The sequence below is a fragment of the Chanos chanos genome, chromosome 7 (genome assembly GCF_902362185.1).
Source record: "Chanos chanos chromosome 7, fChaCha1.1, whole genome shotgun sequence".
NCBI lineage: Eukaryota > Metazoa > Chordata > Actinopteri > Gonorynchiformes > Chanidae > Chanos > Chanos chanos.
In genome coordinates, this window is record NC_044501.1 from 9,980,522 (window position 1) to 9,999,129 (window position 18,608).

Genomic DNA, 18,608 nt, shown 5'->3' on the forward strand with positions numbered 1-18,608 from the left:
TCGGGCCCCCAATATTTAAATAATATTCTTTCTTGCAAACATTCCTGCGGCTGTTTTCATGCTTGTTTCCTGGTGTTTTTCAACAGTCTTTGTAAAGACTGTCACCTTTAAGAGACTTTACTGCAGTAAACAGCATAACTCTAAGAATGAAAACATTTATAACGAACTCCTCACAGGTCCGAAAACCCCTCTGACATCAGTTTGAACTGATGCTTGACTGACAATATTGCTATTGCAGTTAGTGTTTGATTTGTTCCGTGCAGTAGTATCTCTGCCATTAGCAAGAGATAAAAGACTCCAGTGATTACACACGTTATTCGACGTTATACACCTTCAGCAATTTTCACGTTCAATCAAGCTGAAGTTTTCACAGCCACAAAGACAATTACAGTCTGTTCAGTCCTGTGTGATATGTCATCTTCAGCTAGTCAGTGCACTGAATTAGACCTAACGGTTACAATCAGAGGAGAAAAAAAATGTGAATTACAAATTATTGAAGTAAATACATTTTCCAGTAAGGATTTTGGGTCGAAGGAGAGTAAGAAAAAGCACTGACTAGTCATTTAACTCAAGCATCAAAGACAGACCCTGAATATTGTGTTTAATGAAATCTTATTATCAACACAAAAACATAAAAAAAAATCACTGTAAAAATATCTTTTTTTTTTTTTTTTCTATGAGAAGAAACCATTGAAAAGAGATTGGGGGGGGGGGCAGCACAAGGTTAACCCACTGGTCTCTCCCACCACAGCCCAGGGCCCCTCCGTGCTCCAGACGGTCAAAGGACGTGCCCTTGCCGCTCTCCGTTCAGAAAAACGCCCGAGAGTGCCCCGATGCAGCGGCGAACCAGGGGATCCGACGTTTCGTCCGTTTGAGAGCCTCTGGTCCACCCATCTGTTCTAAAGCCGTTCCGCGGTTCACGTTTATTTTTTAAAACTTCAAACAGTGTTTGGTACCATCGAACCACACCCAACAGACTGTCCTAAGACCTATTCCAAATCTACAATCAGACTACACTAGGAGGATATCCGTCCAGTGTCATGCTGTAAACGGTCTAACTACCACTGATCCAACGGGTATAAGGGGACATATAAGGGATATGAAAGGATGTTTACTTTCAGACTCTGGAGTGTCTGTGAGGCTTATCATACGCAAAAGAACCTTGTCTAGTTGGAAGCACTGTAATCACTAACCTTGTGTGCAGAGGAAGTTAGTATCTGGCACAATGTCCATTTCCTTTTAAGGTACAAGGTATTACCGGTCGTACACGATAATAAAACCAGATTACATTTATTACAAAAAAAAAAAGACGCAGAAAGCAGAAAAACATTTTGATCAGTTTTTGGAAGCAGAATTTTTGACAGGTGTTGACAGTCTTGTTGGACCTGAGCTTGTTTCTGATTGGTTTCGTTCGGGGCCAGGCAGGGAAGGGGGGGGGGCAGCTTCGGTAAAGCCTCTCAAAACCTCCCTGAAAAATTCTCCGTCTGTTAGGAACTGCTGACGTCACTTTCTCTTCCTCTTGACAAAAGCAGCAGCCTCCTTCTGAAGCCGTTTGATGTCCTCCTTCTCGCTATCATCTGATTGGTCAGGAACGTAATCAGAGTCCTCATCAACCTCCTCACTGTCATCGTTGATGAAGCTGTCATCGTAATTACCATCCTCTTCATCATCTTCACTTGGTACAGACCTCTTTGCTGCAGAAGTAACAAAAAAAGATTTTCTGAATATAGCCACTGTGATCTTTCTTGATTAGACCATTACAATGTGACACTAAAAAAAAAAAAAAGGTTGGCACAGGAACGGTAGAACTGCAAATTTATGATTAATGACATCATGAAATTATAAATATTCCATGCCATGATGTGGGCCTTTTTTTTGCACTTTCTTTTAATTAATTTTTCAAACACAACAGCTCAGATTTGCAGCCGTTTTTTTTTTTTAAAAAATCGGCAGAGGCGCCGTAAAAGATTCAAAAGTTTACAAAAGCAGAAAATCCTTTCCTAACCACATTAATTAGGCTAGCATCGCATCTAATCGCTGCCCAAAGCAGAGTGTGATTCTAATGCAGGAACTCGCTCTTCCAAAGCCAAGAAAACATCGCTAAATTTTAGCCCCAATATTTGAGGGACCAAACCGCGACCCACATTTGATAGTGAATTAAAGCGGTTTCCACATAACAAGAATAAACCGGCGGTTGAGTTAAGATGGATCGTGATTGAGCCGTCTCACTGTGCGTTACAGCGTGATCCCTGAAAACAGGTGGTGGATACTTTGTCATTGAAGACGTTTACTGAGAATTTTCGGTTAAAGTCGTCGAAAGCGCGTGGCTATCTTGTACTTTAATGATGCTTGTTTCATTCATTCATGGAAAACGCTGGTCTTCTTAAACTCGTCGGGGCGCTGTGTGGCGTGGAGGATTTTTGAACGTGTTTAATTACACAAACGTGTCGCTCGCTCAAAGGGAACTAACCGATTCGCCATGAATCCTAATTTCCATTCCGTTCTCGACTCCTTCCTCTCGCTTCAGTTCGCTAGAGCTGCTTATACATATGCATAAAACTGACCACTCAAACATCTCAAATATGAACCGCTGATACTGTCGGCTGTTTTCTTCTTTCGTATGGTAAGTGAACAAGTAAATAAATGTACGCAAATGTATGTGGGTTACATCTTTATGAGTATTTATGAATATGTGTGTGTGTGTGTGTGTGTGTGTGTGTGTGTGTGTGTGTGTGTGTGTGTGCGTGTGTGTGACCAGGACAGATCACCCATGCTGGGGATGTTTTGAGTGACCTGCTTTGGCAGGGACAGGAAAGCTTTCGTGGTCATTGGCTTGGGTATGTGGTAAATGAGTTAATAATGGATTAGAGCTGACATCAAACCAATGCTCATGTCCTCTCATTTCATCTCACTGCCTGGGAGAGAAAACCCCTGGCAGAGAGAGAAACGCCGTCTCACCGAGTCTGACACTTCAGATGGTCAGAGAGAAGGGGGGAAGAGAGAGAGAGAGAGCGAGAGAGAGAGAGAGAAAGAATATCACAGGAATAAGGCCAAACACTTTCCCTGAGAAGGGGGATAGTTAACACTGAATAGGGAGCAGAGGACAGACAATGTTTTGGGTGGTAGACTCCACTGACAAATCAAATGCCTGAATCTCAGCGTTTGCTCTATTCTGCACCATTGTTCAGGCTCAGAATAGAGTTCAATTCAACAACTGACACACAGAAAAAGCACTTTCTATACCTATTTTTTTTTTTCCTATTAAACAGGTCGACCTGGCCATAAAACAACATTCAAACAGAAAGCCAACTGAAAGAAAGAAAGAAAGAAAGAAAGAAAGAAAGAAAGAAAGAAAGAAAGAAAGAAAGAAAGAACAGGTGAACAGGTTTGTTAAAGACTTAGGCTTCGATACGACCCACTCTGTCTGTGGCGCATTCATCACGACAGCGTCTGAATCGGCACGCCAAAGCCTCTCAACACACAGTCTGGAACATCAGCCATGGAACGACATTTCTGCCCTTTGACCAGACCGTACGCAGCCAAAAAGGAGGCATTAATCACAGAAGTGATTTTAATTACAGCCGTGCGAGACAGGCTCCCGCGGTAACACGCTGTCATCAGTTTATTGTCTCCGGGACAATATGCTCTTAATTGGTTACAGTACTGAGGAGAGAGGGAAGAAATGAGGTGGTATTTATTCTTCTTGTTCTCTCGTATTCCTCTGTTTAGTCGATTCAATCCCCGGATTGTTTTTCGTTTCACGGAGCGAAGTCCAAAAATAAGACGCGGGCGATCGTCTGGTCGCACCGTCGTTTTAAAAAAAAAAAACGCGCTGACCAACTTGAGTTTAACTATGTGCATGAATCCTATCTTGATTTTCATAATAAGACTAGTATTTTAAAAAAAACCCCCAATATTTAGAAATGGTAATATCACACACAAACCTGGTGGCTTGGTGTGTTTGTACTCTTTCTTGTGTAGTGGATTCTTCCTGTAAGTTAAAAAGAATATATGTAGTATCTGTTACAAATAATACAACACACGCTCTTCATGTCTCAAAAACACTCACTCACATTCACTTTTATCTTAATCCAAGCACATGAATATGCACAAATATGCATAAATACGGGACATGCCAGATTGATCGCGTAAAACATCTGACATACGAATGTACATAATTGATAACTGGGTTGAAATATATCAAAACACTGAGAATAATTTAAAGGCTACAAAAAAACCCACGAGTGTAAAATTGGGTAAAACTGTAAAGCTGAGTCTTGAAATACAATGTCATGAGTCTTACCTGTAGCAGTCAGTGCCATAGGGGCATTCAGGTCTGTCGTCATCCTCATCATCCTCAGCCTGCTCTTCCTCGTAGTCATCATCACCGGGGTGACTACACTCCTGAAAGTGAACTGGGTTTTTCCTAAAGTCAGAACATATATGAAAAAAAAACTACATATGAAAATCACACAGAGTTCAAATAAAGAAGGAGCAGTGTGTGCATGTGAGAGAGAGAGAGAGAGAGAGAGAGAGACAGAGAGAAAGAGAGAGAGAAAGAGAGAGAGAGAGAGAGAGAGAGAGAGAGACAGAGAGAGAGAGACAGAGAGAGAGAGAAAAACAATGAAAATGGTCCTTTCCAAGAATGGAGAAGCATGTATGGGAGAAAAAACCCATATCCTCAGAATGTCAAAAGCAATTACGGAGGCAGTGACAAACTTTCTAAAAGCTCTGTCCTATTTCATGTAAATTGATATTGCGCCTTAGAAAGAAAATGCAACCCCCCCCCTCCCTCCTCCTCCTTCTGAGCTGTCACAATAAATAAACAGCCTTTTGAGGAAAAAATATATTATAATCAACCATGTGTCCAGACTCTAATATCACTGGATTGTCAGGGAGGCTTAGTCAGTCAGTCAGTAAGACTGATGGTTCACTGCTAGAGGCATCACAGAAAATTGGTCTCTAAAATGTCTTAATACTCCGCAGTGCTTAACTTGACAGTAATTACAGTTTCCCAATGTCAAATGTTTTGAGAGCACCCCAGTTCACTCCAGTTCACCCCAGTCTCCGGTGCATGTGAAGACCATTAACCTCTGGCTACGGTCTGACAAAATAAAATAAGAGACATTAAAGCCCTGGGTAAAAGCCATAATGCATCTGTTCTTCTCTTTGATATTCAATAAATGCCATGGAACCAATTTGAACCAAAGTCAAATTTATATGACGTTCCACATAAAGAACAAAGATTTTTTTTCTCTCTCTTTCTGAATCCGATCAGAAATACTGCCTAAAAACGGTTTATCTAATCTTCAAAGAAAATGAACAACATGAAACACAAGAGATCAAACACAGACCTTAAACTGAATTACAGCCCCGTGGAATCTCACCCCCCGCCCCCCCATACCCCCCACCCCTCTTCGATTGTGCATTTGGTTGAACGCACTTACGTTTGAGCGAGAGGGTTTTCTTTGGTTCAGATGGACATCAAAAAGAAAAAAGAAAAAAAGAATGCGATGCCGTCATTCTTTTCGTTGCGTGGTCGTCATGGTCACGTACCTGTAACAGGAACTGCCGTAGGGACAGGGCGTCCTCTGCTGACCTTTGACACCAGCGCTGCCTGACGCGCCCTCTGACTGCTTCACCCTCGAATTCCTCTGCCCGTTCTGCGAGGCTCTTTCATTGCTTTCCGAGTCTCCCGTTGCCTCCGATCCGTTCTCCGAACGTCCGGCTTTGGGATTCGTTCGGCCCGCTGTCTTCTTCGTTTGCCTTTCACCTTCCATCTCTTTCTCCGCCTCCTTTCTTTGCTTTTCTCTGACCGCGTCGCCGCCGTCAGACTCATCGCTCATCTCGTCTTCAAACGCCCTTGTTCCGCAACTCGGCAAAGGCTCATTGACCTTGAAACGGCCAAACAAAAGACTGGTTCACCTATACTTCCATCCCATTATCACTTTAAAACAGCTCTACAGATGGGCTCAAGACACCAGCAAACCAAACTCCCACTGCTTCCAGCTAAAGAGAAACTTTGCTTTAAAGGTAAGGATGAAAAAGTTCGATAGCCAACTATAAAGCAACACAATCAAAGCGGCCAGTGTGCAGTTCTTCTCAGACTTGGATCGATTTCAGTCAAAGAGCTTCAGTTCTCTAAGCATTGCTCGTGGCATTACATAGGTTTTTTCAAAAGTGAAGAGTTTGCTGTAAATCTACTGCCTGGTTAGTTACTCTGCCTTGGCCCACTGTCACCAGTCAATTACTAACATTACATTACAATTACAATTACAGCTCATTACAGTCTTCATAAAGCCGGATTAAAAAAAAGTTTTGACACCTACATAATAACTACCGGTTGTATATAACTACTACGACTGCTACTGTACCCAGATCAGTTATTATAAACCATACTTTGCCAGTTAACACGAGATCTGAAAGCGTACTGCGCTACGCCCCGATCGTCAGTAGCTCTACTGTACCCAGATCAGTTACCGTGAGCCCTACCTGTCTCTGCGACTCCTCTTCTGTGTCACTCTTAATTCTCCTCACCCTCTTCCTGGGCGCCTTCTCCACGTCACTGTGTTCTGACGCCTCTTCATCAGACACCCGGACCCCGGCCCTGGATCGTTTGGGGCCGTCTTGCTTGGCCTTCGCAGGGTTAGGTCGCGCTGGAGCCTTCTTTCCACCTCCTGGAGAGTTTTAAATCAGGGACTGAGTCAGTTTATGAGCTTCTGTAATGGCACTTGGAAGGGAGCTTTCAATTTAGCATTTTATCAGAGTGACCCAAATTTATTCTACGCTAGGAACGCTCAATGCCTCGACACTAAAAGCTAGGCCTAAACAAAAAAAAAACAAACAAAAAAAAAACCTTTCACTTTATTTTTTATTGGAGTATCTTTTCTGCTCTTCTGGTCTTTTAACGCTGCTGAACTGAAAATGTAGGTCAGATGTTCAGTCTTTGCTTTTCAAAAGAAAAGGGGGGAAAAAAGAAAAACAAGAAGGGTTTTTTTTTTGCCCATCATTTCACAATTATTCCACTCCTTCACTGCTGCATAAATCTGCTTAATCATATCAAACACAGAACACCAGTTTTAGTTTCAGCATAACGGGCACCACTGAAGAACCGAGAGACTGTAAGAAGAGTACTTTCGTCCCAGTGAGCTTAAACGTGGAGAGACGCAGAGATTAATGTTCCTCTGAAGAGGCGCACGAAAGCATTAGGAAAGAAAAGAAAAAAAAAACAAAAAAAAAAACAAAAGGAACAGCTTGCCAGATCCATTCACTCACAGCCAGCCTTACATAGCTTTCCAGAGAAACAACGGGGGGGGGGGGGGGGGGGGGGGGGGCGCGAGCCAGTGCTTCTTCTCAGACACACGGGTCGTGACTCGCTATAGGTAACGACAACCACAGGTGGACCGCTGATTCCAAAAACCTTATCAACTAGAGTAAGCCCCCCCCCCCCCCCCCCCCCCCCCCCCCCCCCCCCCCCCCCCCCCCCCCCCCCCCCACTCACATCACACACTCACATCACACACTGACATTCAGCACAAAATTGCCTCTTTAACGTCTACAAGGATGCACTCATGCACGCACATCAAAGACAGCCAAACAGAAAGTAACCCACGACCACAATCACAAAATTACAATCCCAAAAATCCCAAAAAAACAAACCACTTGAACGTGAACGAGGTTAAAAATGAATACCCACACAAACCCAGCCGCTTCAACTCGCTCGGCACGTACGTGACAGAAACAGGGGAAAAAAAGCACTTAGTTGAGACGTTACTGTCTTGTTCAAAGGGTACGTGGGTGGTTTTGAAAAAAAAAAAAATGAGGTGAGGAGCTCCCCAATCCTGTCAGTTGATTTATTCCTTAAAGTTTACTCCCTCAACCCCTTCCTGTCTCTTTCCTGCGTCCCAAAGCCCAGCTATCCCACAACATCTGCAGACAACGTGTTCACCCCCCCCCCAAACACTCTCGTACACACAAAAATGACAAGCCCTCATCTGACGGACGCACATCCAGGCTCACGTAAGCTGAGTTTGCTGGAGTTTAAAAAAAAAAAAAAAAAAAAAAAAAAGATAGAAAGAGAGAAAAGAAGTCTGGGTAGGAAAGACTGGGTAGCACAAAACTAGCCTCTCTCCCTTTTCTTCAGGCTACTCCAGACAAAACCCAAGCACCGAGTTCAGCGACTTCATTGCATTAGGTCGCCCCGTAAAAACCCTTACCCATAATGCACTGTGGCGTTAGTCCAAGAGATGAGTGGAAAATTGAGTTGAGGTGGCTGTGAAATTACAGTGACAAGCAATCAGACGGTTCAATTACGCAGAGATAACCTTTAAAAAAAGAAGAAGAAGAAGAAGAAAACATAGGCCTCTCTTCCTGGTAGAGAGCACAGGAGAGACTGACAGAGGAAAATGGATATTTGAGAGGCTCAGATTTTATCTACCTGTAAAATCACTACAGCTGTTTCCATTTGCGGCGCATTTATGGCCGACTTTAGGCGAAAGAGGGCGGGCCGTCGGACTAGTGAAACAAAATCACTTCGCGAAAGGTCACGCTGGCAAATGAAAACTATACAGACAAAAACGCATTCGCTCGAGCAAATTCTTGTAAAATTTCGCCTCAGTGACAAAAGTGTTCACATATTAGTTTATGTCCACTCTTGATATACACGATGCAGCTACACGGAACATACAGAAAAGATTAATTAAGCACATACGAAGCATTTATAAATGATTCACTACCACTAATTAACAGCTACGTGTCAGCCGTCTTAAATGATAAATAATAAGAACTGTTTTTGTTTGCTTGTTTGTTTGTTTGTTTGTTTGTTTTAGCACTCTTCCGACTCTTTCATGCAAAAAAAAGGACTACGAGCGACGTCAGATACGGGAAACAAAAATTCCTTTCAGATACGGTATCCGACACCACATCTGCGTCTTTTGTGCGCTTTCACCCATACGACGGTGCTCTTCTTCGGAATGCCGTTACCATAGCAACAACCTAACTTGTAATTATTGTTTGTTCCCCCCTTCCCCCCCTTTCAAATTAAAGTTGCTGATTGACAATAGCTCTACGTCTCATGATATCCCTCTGGTTCGAAGCCGTTGCTATGCCGCTGTACCTTTTAGGCGGGAGAAAAGCTGAAAAGCTGTTCTGAAGCTGACATAAAACCACGGGGTTGTTCGGGGGGGCGGGTGCAGATTCACCGCCAGATAAATCAATATCAATACTGCCACAAACTGTGGGGAAGGACCGGCAATCACGTGCCTTAAAGCTGTGTGTAGCACACAGTTCAGTGCACTACAGAAACGTATTGTGCGTCGTCGATAAGACTTTCTCCGAGACTTCGTTTTTTTTATCTGAGTCTCAGTTTTCACTCTGATATTGACGCGTTTTATTGCCTTTTTTCTGTCTCTGATTCACAAACGCTTTTTGTCACGTTATTATCAAGAGTGTTCCTTCGTCCACATTTCATAACCATTTTAAATGAACCGTCTCAAACGCTACTTTATCTGTGAAGGCGATCAGGCTGAGACATTTGCATTAAAGCTTTCTTATATAACCGACATTGTTTAGCATTGTTGCTGTCGTTGTTGCTGTTGTCATGGCCGCTATTATGAATGCAATTCCTATGATTACCGTCGCTAACTGTGTCACACAACGCCGAGCAGGTAGACACAGACAAAACCTTAGATTCATTCCCAGGTCCAACCTATGCAAAGAGAGCCAGTATAAATGAAAAGATGAATTAGTTCAGTTCAGTTCTAGAACGGAATAACGTCTGGGAAAAAAAGGTCAACGTGTTAAGCTCGTAAGGTCAAATCATGCAAGATAAGCTTAAACTCTGCCACTTGGGCTGAATCTCTGGCCAGGGCCAGAAGGACCAAGATGTTTCTGTGATAACCAACTCGAAGTGACAGTTGGGAGTGAGGGGGTTCTGTTGCCATGGAAACACACCCTTTGCAGTTGATGGGCTTTGGACACAAGGGGCAGATCCAATCATCCATGCGGGCAGTTCTCTTTTTCTTCTCTGTTGCGGCGATGCCTTTTCTTCACTTTTTCTCGACGAAGGCGTCTCGCTGTCAATCTAAATGTCGGAGGCAGAGATGTTTACCTTAACGGTAACAGCAATAATGCCAGTCCTGAAAAATCTTTCAGCTCTGCAATATTAGCAATATTATTGTAAAACCTCTATTGTGTAACAAGTATCATTTCAATTAAATCTAAATTATTATATTTAAACTCAAATTATTTGGATAATTATAATTATTGTCTCGGAGCATTGATTGTTGTTTTACACCAGTCAGGAAACACTAGAAATCAATAAAGACTGGATGAACTAAAATAAACACATGTTGACTCATACCTGGTTTGTTGAAGCAGGAGTGTGAATTTGTTCATCTTTCTCTCTCTCTTCAGTGCTAGCTCTAAGGGTCGAGCCCTGAGAGGCCAAAATGGGTGTCTTGACCTGGGGGTTGGAGGCTGCTGGCGTAGAACAGTCTTCCAGAACCTCAAGGTTTTGACTGTTTCTGTTCGGATCAAAGATAGCACAGAACAGGGACCAGAGCAGTCTTAGCCTGGAACGTTCTATGACGTCACTGAGTATTATGGGATCACGTTCAACTTCCTTTCAACTGCATGATCAACATTCTCTGATAGAACCTTTACTCATGCACTGAACCGCGGCTTCTTTGGATGGGTTTGAGAACAACTTTTACAAATCCAAACTTCAGTAAGAGATGGCACAGTTCAAACACGACGGCTGACCCTCTTAAATCGACTGTAAAAACAGTAGCTTGGCCACATTTAAACCTCCAGAGACGCTGACCAGCGCGTCTCGACGCATCATTCACGGGCTTGGACCCTGAGGTACTTAATGAAAGCAGCACTTAATTCTTGCATTTCACAGATGAAAGCCTTGACTTTTAAATGGATGCAAATGAGCGCTTTCCAAATCAATTAGTCACGACCTAGCAAAGCTCCACTTAGCAGGCTTTATCTCTCTCTCCCAACTGCCTGCGTGCGTTATTGCAGTATTCTGGCGCAGTATGGAGTCAGAAACCTATCTTTATGATGATTAACACTGACTGTACCATCTAGAAAGTGGTACTGGACTCCGTCAACTGTGAATGAGATCTCAAAGCACAATGACTTTTTTACTGCTCTGATAACGATGAGGCAGGGAAAGTTAGTGCTCGATAGTAAATTATCGATAACACCTTTCAATGTCATTCAACACCTTTTTTTTGGGAGGGGGGTGGTTCACCTAACCTCACAATTCACTCTAGCATACCAACACTATTTCTAATTCAAACGTGGGATGAAATTGGTTTTCTTGCCCCAAGCTAAATCATTTATTCAGCAGATCTCTTTGTGAATTACTTTAACAAACATTAAGAGGCTTGACTGAGTTTATTAGTGACTTGACATAATGAGCAGTCACCTTTGGGTTCCTTCGTCGTCATTGGCAACGACTCTGTAGATGTACTTCCCGGGGAGGAGGGAGAATATGTCCCCTGGCTGGAGTTGGTGCCACTGATCTTTCGGCAGGGGCTGAGGTGAGTCCTCCACAGATGCCAGACTAAAGCAGGGGTTCAGGTGTATCTATGAAGGACAAGTCAAAAAAAAGACAACTATTACACGACAGTCATCATCCTGTAGCAAAGGGACATAGCTCTCACCATAGGGCTAAAAAGAGGTAACTGATGACTAGGAACATTGATGCTTTTAGTGTAAGTTGAACGCAGAAGAGCTTTAAGTGTTATTCTTCAGTGGCACCTTCAGAATGATATGAATGAAGACGCACCTAGAGCTTTAACTCACAACATTTGAAAACCGCAGACTGAGTCTTTAAACCGCAATCAATCCAAAGTCATAACGCTGGGTCCAAATTCGATCAGATTCAACAATTTCGAGAAACTGCGTACTCCGTCGTACAAAGGAGAACCAAAATGATGATGATTTTTTTTTTTTTTTTTAAAGTACCATGAATGTCATGATTTTGAGAAGCCACGATCAATGACCCTTCCCAAAAAATGCTCGACGGCAATCAACAGCATAGCGAGAACACGGCTAAGAGGCTATTACAACTCTTGAAACAAGAACGACCAGATGGTCTCGCGAAATTCAAAACCCACCGATGTTTTGACTTCAGAGAGCACTTCCTCTGTGTAAGGAGCAAAGCGGCGGACACACAAAACCGACAGAATAACAATCACAGGTTTGAAAAGACACAATGGAAAATGACACTTTGAAAGGTAAACATACAGGTTTGAGATGCAGCTGTCCATTCAAGTTTTCCAGGATGCCATGGTGTCTTGAAACCCTTTTGTCATTCACCTAAAACAGGAATAAAAGGACAAATCATTTCCATGACCCAAATAAACTGTTACTTGAACGATGACAACGAGTAGGAGAGATGTTTTTTCTTGCTATATTCTGATGCCTTTGATGATTTTAAAATACTGAGGGTCCATTGTTTGTTTTGTTTGTTTGTTTGTTTTTTAACAGGATCTGTCTCATATGTTACGGTTTTCTGTTGTTCTAGGAATCATCCCTGGATTGTTGATGCAATAATTGGAAAAACTCTATTATACACAAAAATGTCAACAAAAAGTCAGTAATATTTACCTTTCAAAAGGCTACGAACTGCAGAGCTACTGTTCTACTGTTCTGAATTCAGAGCTATTCTGAATTCAGTTAGGCTGTACTAGGCTGACATCTGGAGGAGTGATTTAGCAATTACCTCAGCCGAATCTGTATGCAAACTGGAGTAAAAGACCTTAAAAATGTGTGTCAGTGCCCTGGTCAACAATGCACAAATGTAGAGATATCCTGTAAAGAGATACAGCATTAGAGGACTCACGCCGAGAAATGGTCCTCTCCCCAAAACAGTCTCTCCAAGCGGTAGGTCTATATGATTTCCGCCGTCCACTGGCTCTAACTTAAACTCCGGCATCTGTGAGAAAAAAAAGGGAGGGGGGGGGGGGGCGGGTTCTAGAGTTTTTGTTTTATTGTGTTATGACGTTTACACTTACATGCAAATAACCCAGACTTCACCAGATACTACCTTACTAAATGGAATTAATTTCTGTACTATTACATTTAGTGTGATGCTGAGAGAACCCTTGTCTTTTTTGGTTGTTCTGAACAAGGCGACAAAAACACTAACTCTGGTCGCTAGCCACAAAACTGTTGGCTCTCGTGCACGTTTATAAATTTGCAACTATAGCAATTTAGCATTACTACAGCATTTCACATTATTTACCTTTACACTGATCCCCGGTCAGCATGCAGCTTTCCCTTGTTTACATGTGAAAGATTTTGCCCATTTCATAATGTAGTGTATGCACCTTCGTGGTGGCTTGAGTGCATGAGGCATAAACTTTAAAAATATATCATATTTTGGTATCACGGGTCAGTTTCACATTTCGCATGAAGAACTTCCGGGGAGTGGTCTGAGCATGCGTGAAGATAAACAGTGCGTTTTCTCTTTGATTGTTCGTGCACAACTCTATTATCCAGCATTACATGGACATAAAATATGTCTTTAGAAAAAAATTCTAGTATTTGTCTATCAACCTATGATTTGTTGATTTCGAAACTGCCATTGAGCACGCTATTTATATTTGCGCATGCGCAGCTATGCTAGGCGTTGTAAGGACGTCATTATCGTAAATAAACAACATTTGAACTGGGCATTTAAACCGTCAGCTGTCAGGTTGAGAAGAGGATCGTTTTTCGGGGGTAATAAGCCTTTTGATACTTTATTTAAACCACACTGAACGTTATAACGTGATTCTTACAGTAAGAAATGTTTTATAGGAACGTTGTTCGAAACTTGATGGCAAAAATGTGAGACTAGTGCAACGTCAGCGAACCCTCGAAAACTGCTTTACGCCATTCTGTTAACAATACCAAATAGATTAGACACATACTTGGCTCAGCTACAAGTGAACGAATTTATCTCATTTGCAATTTTTCAGCAACTCGTTTCCCTTTAAAAGATAGCATTCACGTTCTTCTTCTTCTTTTTTTTTTTTTTTTTTTTGTTGCGTGTGGGTGCAGAGAGATTTCGCAATCTGAATGAGGGAGGTTATGATTGGCAACATGATAGTGGCCAGTGACAGAGATGACGAAACATATGGGGCGTAAATATTGACAGTTTATGAGGCAACATATACATTCTGACAGTTCCCTATTTTTCTTTTGTCCCACATCTTGAGAGTGTCCAGTAAATTTACAATTATTGACACTTCACATTTTTCTGATCCCCTGACTATCACATTTTCTTCTTTAATTATCGCAGAAACGTAAAAAGGAGACATGTTATAGCTAGCAGACTCAATTAAGTAACAGTCTTAATTCTAGTTGGCCGATTAAATTAGGAATATCAACTATTTCTGTGACTGAATATCTGAAACCTCAAAATATACAGATAAATACTTCCGAAAAAAAAAAAAAAAGAAATTTGATCGTTACTAGATAAATTACCAGAGACGGGAGTTTGCTCTGTATTGAAGGTTCACTCATACCACGGCTGTATTCAGTTCTATCTTGCATATGCGGCCTTAACTATTTATGCCTCGCATTATTGCCTAAATTTAGTCTCATTTTATGAAGGCCCCCTGCTGACCTGAAGCAGCAGGGTCACAGAGCTATGCAGTATGACTGGAAAAGAGACACCTGCACTTGTCAGATCTACCAGGGAAGACCTTCCCTGTCCCTGATTTTTGCTGACGACGCTTCCAAGCAAAACTTTGCCGAGGCACTGCCCACAGAAATGAGTTTAAAAATCTTCAGCGAGCTGGATGTCAGAAGCCTGTGCAGCGCGTCGCTGACGTGTAAACAGTGGAATGACATCATTGAGAAGAGTGACCACTTGTGGAGGAGCCACTGCCAGTCTATGATGGCAGTGTGTCACAGAGAGGTCAACGGGGACAGACAAAACGGGTACTCATGGAAGGTATATTTCTGCACGTACAGTGCCCCTGTAATATATATATGTACGATGTGTTTGACATCACGTGACACAGGCCTACAGATCCCGTAAGTCTATGAGTTAGTCTGTATGTTTGCTTTGTCCTAGTTTGTAGAAATCTAAGAAGTGTGTATGTGTGATGTCAGACATCATCAGCTCAAATTCAGATTCATTTACACAATGCTAAATGTAGCAGGGATCCAGTGTGTCACTGGTGCTATGATGATCCCTCTGTAATATGTAGCTGTGTGTGTGAGGGTCTTAATCAAGTCTCTGTGTGCCTCACAATGCAGATGAGCTGTTCCAACATGAATGCAAAACTAAAACTATAGCCTGGATATGTTTGTGCAAATATGTATTTATATATATGCCGGTATGTATTTAGTATGTATGTATGAATACTTGTGTCACACTCATTTTCTACCCAAAAATTTCAAAAGAAACTGCAGTCACTCTGTCTTAGGGTGAAATCAGAACAGTTCAAATACACATAATGCTTTGTGTTTTGCTTTGCGTGATTACTACGGTTGTTTGAATGTGTTTTCTTGTCTGTCAGGTCACACTAGTGCGTAACTACAGGAAGGGCCGCGTGAAGAGGAACTGGCTAAAGGGACGTTACAGCAATATCCACGCGGCGGAAGAGCTTCCAGCCAACAGCATGTGTCCACTGGATGTAGAGACCTGGGGGGAGATCCTGGAAGCGGAGCTGGAAAGATAGCACAAAAAAAGAAAAAAAAAAAAAAGACAGCTGCGATCATGTGGAATGAATGAAAATATACGAGGGTCTTAAAACTGAATTCAGTCATGCCCAAAGCACTTGCTGATATCGTGTGTCGTGTGGACAAGGACAATTTTAGTTGATTTCCAATGACGGAGTGATTGTGTAAATATTTTATGTGTTTGTGGTTTCGGAATTATGAACGAACTGATCAAAGTAGAGTGAGGGTCAGGACATCTGGGATGATACTGTGCCTGAACAGTTTTTTTTTTTTATTCTGAATTTAACATTTTTAGAATGGTTATTATCATTATTTTTCAATGAAAATTGTCTCACACGTCACCTGTTTTATACTGACAGAAAGTTATGATGTGATTATCAATCTAGTATTGATTACTAACGCCAAAACTGCCTGAGGGTTGAGGTCCATACAAATTTATTTGCAATTTCTCTTTATCGTGTTTTTTTTTTTTTTTTTAATCCTGCAGGCTTGCAGGAATATACCACTTTGCAAAGTAACACCCATAAGCTAAGACTTTTCTCATCATATTATTTTAGTTTCTTTTATATAAAACAATGCTGCAAACATTTCTCTTAAAATTGTTCAATCAATAGAAAAGCATTAAACAAAAGATCATTTGTGCTCATGTGAGTTGACGTGTCATTTTTCTTTTTTCTGTGATATAAAATAAATTCTGATATTGCAGATAAAGAGCTTTAATGTGACTGGGATGTCACGCCCGCTTTGGACGGACACCTTTGGCCTGTCTTACATCTTTCATTTGCTGAACGTATTTGAAGACCTCGGTTCAACGACGTTCAGCAGAGGAAATGTGTTCTGACATTCAGCACTATGGACAGAGCATGAAATTTGTCGAAACGGTTCGCTTGAACTCATCTTTTCAAAACCGAGCATACACCGAAGTAATATCTTTGGTGCTGAATTTACGGATGACCTGTATTCAAATTAAAATAAATGTATTAATTTTGTCAGCTTCTGCGTATAACATCGTGAAAGTGCCACTTTGTGAGGGCCGTTGCCTTTTCTTGAATACAATGTTTACTCACTTTATCAAGGGCTCCGAATGAGAGGATTCAGTGGATTACATTCGATGGGGTTAAGAGATTATATTTGCCTCAGTGACAATGTAGGGGTGCGTAGTGTATCAGGAAACGGTTTTCTCCGCGTGAACACGTCACAGCATCCTTAGCCACTGGTAGGCTGTCACGGGAGCTTCACCACAGCAGCCGTGGACCTTTGGCTATCCCTTTAATTACGGGGAACCTAGAAAAAAGGCGAAGTAAAACATTATTGAATTATGGCCGACGTTCCACCAGTCATAACCATTAGCGTTTCTCTAAAGATCCAACCGAACGATGGTCCAGTATTTTTCAAAGTTGATGGGACAAGGTTCGGTCAGAGCAGAACAATCAAATTGCTAACAGGGTCGAAATATAAAATAGAGGTTATCATCAAACCAGGGAATGCGGAGGCCACGTAAGTAACTGGGCTATTTTGCAATTCATTTATGAATATATGAAGAAAAAATGCAGTGGGTAAAATCCGATTCTTTGATAACGTTCTGCGCTCCCCGCTATGCACGTTCAGGCCAATTTGTGTCATTCTGGTACCGCGCAGTGAGATGCACCTGAGACTTCTTGGTGATTATACGTTATTTTTTGGATTAACGAAATATTTTGGGTCGTGTTCGGCTTTCTTTTTTCCGTCAGTTATATCGGTCTAGCATAGGCGTGTCCCTCCATTTTCATACAGTCGGTATACATTCAGTCTCACCACTGCGTTTAGGATGTCATACGCTAGCCCATAGCGCAAAAGCATAGAATATATGCGTGGGGGGGAAATACCCTAAAAGAAGCACGTTTTATCCGTATACGTATGTATTGTTCATGTAACTGGGTGTAGAATAACAGGCTGCCTCTCTGTCTGCTGAATCGGGTTACACCTGCAATTTTTCTACCTTTTTTTCCCCCCAATTTTGAAATTACAGTAGCTTATTTCTCTAAAATGGTATCGTGAGCTTGTTTTGGGTGGAGTCAGACCTCCCGTCTCTTAAAGACATTATCTGATTGTATGTATATGTTTAATGGGATTTCTAGCACAATGGGCATAGGCAGTGTGAACTTTCCTCTGGAGCAGCAATCCAAGGACGATGAATCAGTTGTGTATGTGGGCAACTATGACACCGAAGGCGTGCCGCACACCAAGAGCGGGGAGAGACAACCCGTGCAAGTCTCCATACAGGTGAGGTAAAGCTGCGTGTGACACAGTTCAGTCGATGAAGTTGCTCTGGAATTGGGCAGTTTTACATTCTTCAGTGTCAGAAAGAGGGGTAACTTGTGGCAGAAACTGGAATCGTTCACACGTTGTCCTTTCCTTACAATAATTTAATATTGAAAAATACATCTTTTTCTTAATTCTTTCTTTCTTTCTTTCTTTCTTTCTTCCTTTCTTTCTTTCTTTCTTTTCAGTTCAAGGATGCTGGCGTCTTTGAGACAGTATGGCAAGTGAAGTACTACAATTACTACAAGAGGGAGCACTGCCAGTTTGGGAACAACTTCAACTGCATCGAGTATGAGGCAAAGCCCAATGAGACCCGTAGCCTCATGTGGATTAATAAAGAGGTCTTCCTGTGAGGAGTCCTGCCCAGCCATGCAATACGAAAAAAACCAAGCACAGGAGAGTCACTGAACATACTGCAAATATCACAGGGCTTATATGTGTTAGACGGGTGCTTTTCCGAGTTGGTCTCATTTTCATTTTCAGCTTAGTCAGTTTAGTCAGACGAATCGCATGATTCCTAGTGACCGAATATGGGAACCTGATGAGTTGGATTTTACGGCTGTTGCCTGAACTGACTCTATTGACAGTGGACTGACCACTGCTCTGATGTTTTG

At 42.0% G+C, this 18,608-nt stretch overlaps 3 protein-coding genes across 4 annotated transcripts; 2 read left to right on the plus strand and 1 right to left on the minus strand.

Moving 5' to 3' along the window:
- Positions 1-1,503: 1,503 nt before the first annotated feature.
- Positions 1,504-12,952, minus strand: aplf (aprataxin and PNKP like factor). The gene is made up of 10 exons (XM_030778945.1): positions 12,860-12,952; positions 12,262-12,333; positions 11,438-11,598; positions 10,361-10,523; positions 9,952-10,081; positions 6,493-6,677; positions 5,557-5,894; positions 4,304-4,426; positions 3,945-3,991; positions 1,504-1,694 (listed from the first exon to the last, which is right to left on the minus strand). Exons 1-10 carry the CDS (start codon positions 12,950-12,952, stop codon positions 1,504-1,506), a joined length of 1,503 nt encoding a protein of 500 aa, XP_030634805.1.
- A 717-nt stretch (positions 12,953-13,669) lies between these two features.
- Positions 13,670-16,337, plus strand: fbxo48 (F-box protein 48). 2 transcript variants are annotated; one of them, XM_030779945.1, is made up of 3 exons: positions 13,670-13,740; positions 14,617-14,959; positions 15,531-16,337. In XM_030779945.1, exons 2-3 carry the CDS (start codon positions 14,654-14,656, stop codon positions 15,690-15,692), a joined length of 468 nt encoding a protein of 155 aa, XP_030635805.1. In that variant the 5' UTR covers positions 13,670-13,740; positions 14,617-14,653; the 3' UTR covers positions 15,693-16,337. The 2 variants fall into 2 exon arrangements, with proteins under 2 accessions (XP_030635805.1, XP_030635806.1); XM_030779946.1 differs by lacking the exon at positions 13,670-13,740 and having other exon boundaries at positions 14,463-14,959.
- A 674-nt stretch (positions 16,338-17,011) lies between these two features.
- Positions 17,012-18,347, plus strand: cnrip1a (cannabinoid receptor interacting protein 1a). Its single transcript, XM_030780868.1, has 3 exons — positions 17,012-17,190; positions 17,811-17,955; positions 18,183-18,347. Exons 1-3 carry the CDS (start codon positions 17,012-17,014, stop codon positions 18,345-18,347), a joined length of 489 nt encoding a protein of 162 aa, XP_030636728.1.
- The last annotated feature ends 261 nt before the right edge of the window (positions 18,348-18,608 follow it).

Coding starts and splice junctions, on each gene's coding strand:
- cnrip1a (XM_030780868.1), top strand. CDS start 17,012: ATGGCCGACGTTCCACCAGTCATAACCATTAGCGTTTCTCTAAAGATC. Junction 17,191..17,810: donor CCAGGGAATGCGGAGGCCAC/GTAAGTAACTGG, acceptor TGGGATTTCTAG/CACAATGGGCATAGGCAGTG. Junction 17,956..18,182: donor CCGTGCAAGTCTCCATACAG/GTGAGGTAAAGC, acceptor CTTTCTTTTCAG/TTCAAGGATGCTGGCGTCTT.
- fbxo48 (XM_030779945.1), top strand. CDS start 14,654: ATGCAGTATGACTGGAAAAGAGACACCTGCACTTGTCAGATCTACCAG. Junction 14,960..15,530: donor AAAACGGGTACTCATGGAAG/GTATATTTCTGC, acceptor CTTGTCTGTCAG/GTCACACTAGTGCGTAACTA.
- aplf (XM_030778945.1), bottom strand. CDS start 12,952: ATGCCGGAGTTTAAGTTAGAGCCAGTGGACGGCGGAAATCATATAGAC. Junction 10,082..10,360: donor CTCCTGCTTCAACAAACCAG/GTATGAGTCAAC, acceptor TCCGACATTTAG/ATTGACAGCGAGACGCCTTC. Junction 5,895..6,492: donor AAGAGGAGTCGCAGAGACAG/GTAGGGCTCACG, acceptor GGCCGTTTCAAG/GTCAATGAGCCTTTGCCGAG.